Source organism: Triticum dicoccoides, chromosome 7A (assembly GCF_002162155.2).
Source record: "Triticum dicoccoides isolate Atlit2015 ecotype Zavitan chromosome 7A, WEW_v2.0, whole genome shotgun sequence".
Taxonomy (NCBI): Eukaryota; Viridiplantae; Streptophyta; class Magnoliopsida; order Poales; family Poaceae; genus Triticum; species Triticum dicoccoides.
Window position 1 is genome coordinate 455,188,841 of NC_041392.1, and position 5,044 is coordinate 455,193,884.

The 5,044-nt window shown below is 50.9% G+C and overlaps 1 protein-coding gene across 1 annotated transcript; it reads left to right on the forward strand.

Annotated features, from left to right (window-relative positions):
* The first annotated feature begins 413 nt into the window (after positions 1-413).
* On the forward strand, positions 414-3,317 carry LOC119329530 (glycosyltransferase family 92 protein Os08g0121900-like). Its single transcript, XM_037602594.1, has 2 exons — positions 414-842; positions 1,397-3,317. The coding sequence occupies exons 1-2, from the start codon at positions 644-646 to the stop codon at positions 2,971-2,973; spliced, it is 1,776 nt and encodes a 591-aa protein (XP_037458491.1). The 5' UTR covers positions 414-643; the 3' UTR covers positions 2,974-3,317.
* The last annotated feature ends 1,727 nt before the right edge of the window (positions 3,318-5,044 follow it).

Genomic DNA, 5,044 nt, shown 5'->3' on the forward strand with positions numbered 1-5,044 from the left:
TTTATATATTTTATTCTCCAAAAAATTCCCAAATGAACACGGCATGGCATGTGTGGTGAGCAACCATATTAGACAAAAAGGAATTTCGAAATCAACATGCAGGACTGGATACCATCCTCCATGTGCACCCCAATAATTGCTGTTCCACCACGCCGAAACAAGGCACAACACCACTGACGGCGTGGACCCACACATCATGCTCATTCCCCTCCAGAGCTAAACGCACCTGTCTCCCGATTGGCCGGACGCGCCGTGCCGTTACCCCCGAACCCACCTGTCAGTCAAAGGTCCCGCCCCTCACAGTCTGGAACGCGCCGCGTGCCACCGACGTGCGGGCCCATCTTCTGGCCCACACGTCGGTTCCGTGCACGCGGGTATAAACCCCACCGCTGCCGCTGCGGCGACGACTTCCTTCCTCCCCACCTCGCCGCAAACCACCGCTTCGGTTTCTGCGACCACCACCTCCGCACCCCCCGGCAATCGCGGCGGCGAGGGAGGGGGCGTGCTCGCCGTCGCGCCGCCGACGCGTAGCGCGGTGTGAACGAATGGTGCGGCCTCTCGTCTGGCGTTCTCGTGGATCTGAGCTCTTCCTGCTGGGGTACTGGTGAGGAGTCGACGGACGGGCGGACGGGAGGTTCCCGAGATGGCGATATCGGCGAAGGAGCGCAAGCTGAGCAGGCTCGGCAGTGGTAAGGCGGTAAACGGAGGAGGAGGCGGGAGCTTCGGCGCGAGGGGTGGTCACCGGTCGCCTGCGGCGGGGGGCCGGCGGCGGCTGTTCGCCGTCTTCTTCGTGTTCCTCTGCGCCGGCGCGGTCGTCTTCGGCGGGGTGCACGCCATTGGAGGTGAGCCGCTTCCCCTGCCCCTGGAATCTGGAGCCCGCGTGGGCCAAATTGGTTGGGTCTAGGTACTAGGTAGGATAGTGGAATTATTTATTTTCTCGCGGAAATCTCGTGGCAGAGTGTGGTGGGATCATTTCGAATGATTTTGACCGAAAGAACAAAATGAAAAATCCATTTTTTTACATGCGAAATTTTGTTTGGGTTCGATGTTCGTCGTCTGGATGGTGAAAAATAGAAGTTGGACTCTTTCTCGCGAGGTTGCCGTTAGATCTGATTGGAGTCCTACCATTCGCGGGAAAAATTGCAGTTCTTATCACTCGATTCTTGCGTCGATTATAGCAGCTTGCCGTTTCTGAATTGTAACGTTAGCCATCCAGTCAGTCAGTCACATGCTGCTGCCTTTTTTGACTGATCGATCCCAGAATAGAACACAGATGCCTCACGTCGTCACATGAAGAATGACTCTGCTGTGCGCCCGAATTTAGGCACGCTAAATCCGTTTGGCTATTTCTTCCTGTGATGTGCTAACTGATCTCGTCTTCTTGTGATGGATGCAGCGTCCTTCCGGCCGGTGCTCTTGAAGGCCTGGCCGTCGGCGACCCTGAACGCCCTCTCCTCGGAGCGCCGGGTGCAGCAAGCTGGAGGCAACGGTGCCGGCACCGTTTCAGCGTCTGCCCAAATCCGGCATGCTGTCGCTCTGCCGGACCATCTTCTCGTAATCCTCGGCGACGGATCATTGCTGCCAGCTCCCGGGCAGTTCGAGTGCCTCTACTCCACTGCCAACTCAACGCAGCTGTGTCGTCGTCCCCTCTCAGTTGCTGCCTTGCCAGATGGACCAAGCCTCGTGCATTGCCCTGCCGGACCGTCTGAGATGGCTGTGTCCCTGTCGCTGTCCCAGTCACCTCCGGTGACACCATTCCAATGGGATCAGCTCGTGTACACCGCACTTCTTGACAGCCGGGACAACTCCACCGTTGTGTTTGCCAAAGGGATGAACCTCCGTCCAGGCCGTCTCGGTGTGCCATCACGGTATGAGTGTGTCTTTGGCCGGGACCTGTCGAAGCCGAAGCTCGTTGTCACCTCCCCTGTGGTTTCTGCTGCGCAGGAGACATTCCGGTGTGTGACACCTGTCCGCATTCGCCGGTACCTCAGGATGACAGCTGATGGAAACATCAACAGAAACAGTGATGGCAAGCCTATGCTGGTCTCCATCAGGACTAAGGGCCGGGGGAGCTCTACACTCCCCTCAATCGCGCAACCAGAGCCACTTCCTAGGTATAACAGGCATCGGCATACAAGGCATCGGCAGCAGAAGGTACACTCGATGTGTGTGTGCACCATGCTGCGCAACCAAGCTCAGTTCTTGCGGGAATGGATCATGTACCACTCCCATATCGGAGTGCAACGGTGGTTCATCTATGACAACAACAGCGATGATGGCATCGAGGAAGTCCTCGGTTCCATGGATCCATCCACATACAATGTGACACGCCACTTGTGGCCTTGGATGAAATCTCAGGAGGCTGGATTTGCACATTGTGCACTCAGGGCGCGGGAGAGCTGCGAGTGGGTGGGGTTCATCGACATCGATGAGTTCCTGCACTTCCCTGGCAACCAAACTCTACAAGATGTCCTCCGGAATTACTCAAGCAGGCCAAGGATTGGTGAACTCAGGACTGCATGCCACAGCTTTGGTCCATCAGGCCGGACTAAGATTCCTAAGAAAGGAGTCACAACAGGCTACACCTGCCGGCTGGCTGCGCCGGAGCGGCACAAATCAATTGTCAGGCCAGATGCATTGAATCCATCACTGATCAACGTGGTGCACCATTTCCATCTGAAGGAAGGGATGAAGTATGCGAATGTTGGCCAGGGAGTGATGCTGATCAATCACTACAAATACCAAGTCTGGGAGGTGTTCAAAGAGAAGTTTGCTGGCCGCGTGGCGACCTATGTTGCCGATTGGCAGGACGAGGAGAATGTTGGATCCAGGGACAGGGCGCCAGGTCTAGGGACCAAACCGGTGGAACCTGAGGATTGGCCAAGTCGGTTCTGTGAAGTATATGACACTGGTCTGAAAGATTTTGTGCACAAAGAATTCACAGATCCACAGACTGGAAGTCTTCCATGGTAGATGGGTAAGCACGGTATTTGATCCACACAACACACGGTACATGACATGGAGAGAAAAACAGATAACGAAAGAAGAAACACGAAATTAAGTTTGGTGGTAGAGTGGGTTTTGCTCTTTGGTATATTTTTAGACCTTGTTGTTAGGTTTGCTGTCCGTAATTTAGAAGCATCATTTTTTTCACTGATCATACTATCTAAGAGAGAAATGATTCTTTTGTAGATACAGATAAGTAAACAGCTCACTGTTGAAAGAGAGAATGCATAGAGTGAAGTGCTTGACTTTGTTTCCCTGTGTTTTTGCCTAATCTTACTGTGGCTGTGAGCAACTAAAATTAGAGTGCTTAATTTGTTCATCCCCAATCTAAAATCTGCGCAAATTCGTTATGGAGTTATGGGGACAAAGATGGTACACCTTGCTTGATGTAGTCCTGAAAGAATATTAGACTTTTCCGGGAAAAATGACCTGTGCCGCCTGCTTTCTTTTACTTTCTATATACATGATGGCAACCTTATGCTTAGCATCTTTAGATGTAACCCCGTAGTTGCTTTGGGAAAGTGCCATTCTCTGTCAAACCAGCTATTCTCTTGCACAAATAGAGAAATCAAATCTAACGCAACCGGATCCACATCAAGATCACTGTCATCACGAGCTTTTTTCCGACAGATCACTCTCACAATCATTGCGTTCTTGTCCATCTTTCATTACTGAGGTTTCAGAGGTTTGGTTACTTGCTTACTTAACCAGTTAACCTTGCACATAGACAAGCACACTCTAGTGAAGACCTAGGCTTCTTTTCCTCTTTGAAATGTACTGCCTTCTTACTTTATCCATTTATGGCCTTATCTACTCTCCAACGGTTCCAATTGTGTGTTATTCTACTACTACTACTATTCCTATGTTTGTTTACAGGACAGATTCCTCGTAGTTACAACTTACAAGTCAAAGCAAGGAATCAAGCAGACCAAAACCCTTTTTCTGTTTCCTAATCCCGACCCGCTAAACCAGCCAGTTGTTGCCATATGTTAGTTTAGCTGTGCTAATCAAGGAGAGCTCTGGACAAGAACCCAAGAGCCGGCTGGCGAGTGTGGATTGGCTTGGTGCCTTCTGGGGATGCTGCCGTCTGGTGGTGCTGAGGATGAGTAAACTACACATTTTGAGCTGCGATTTGGCGTCTTGGTGCTGGTGCGCCGTCGGTTTACGATGCTACAACGTCTACATGTATAATAATAACAACAACAATGTTTTGGATGCAGTGCATGTATGTAGACATGTGAGCTGCCGTCCATGATGAGCTGAATGCCGTTCCTAGGTGGCCGCTTGGATGGTTCTTGAATTTGGCATCAGGTGCCTGGAGTACCTTTGCTTGTCTCTCCGGCACAGCAAAGTTGTGCTTGCTGTGTGCTGTAGCCTGCCTGTACAAGTGCACAGAGCTGTTGCTGATGAGTGATGACACAGGGCAGCAGAATGCAACGGTTCACATGGGGTTTACTGCTGGGTTCCACACGAATTGCAGGAGTTGTGCGTTTCGCAACTGCGGAGACGGTCACGAGGGTGATTTAACTGAAAAACCATTCGATTCTCGTACTTGGCAGATCCGAAAATACAGATGTTTATGTATGTCCTCACCAGAAACTTTTTTGCCTCCCATCGCTTGAAACTTTGAGTAGCTGCCAAACCATATGACTTGTACAGAGCGGATGCGTCTGCCATTGCTGTTTCTCTTGCCCTTTCTGAATATCAAAATACTCCGGAAATACTTGTTATCAAAATGGAGAAAAATGAATGTATCTAGATGTATCTTAGTTTTAGATACATATTTTTTTATTTATTTTGATAACAAGTATTTTCGGACGAAGGGAGTACAAGAAACGCAACATGAAAATGCTAAAATACAGGTTCAGTGGCGGGCCTGATGTTAGGCGGTCGGTCGGATGCGGAGCTGCTGTCTGCTGACGCAAAACTCCAGAAGCAATCTTCCGCTGCTGTGCTGGAGCATTCGACCGTTCTGCAAGTAAGCCCCAGCCGCATGCATGCGGTCGCCAACTCGGCGAATCGCCAGAAAATCGAAGCA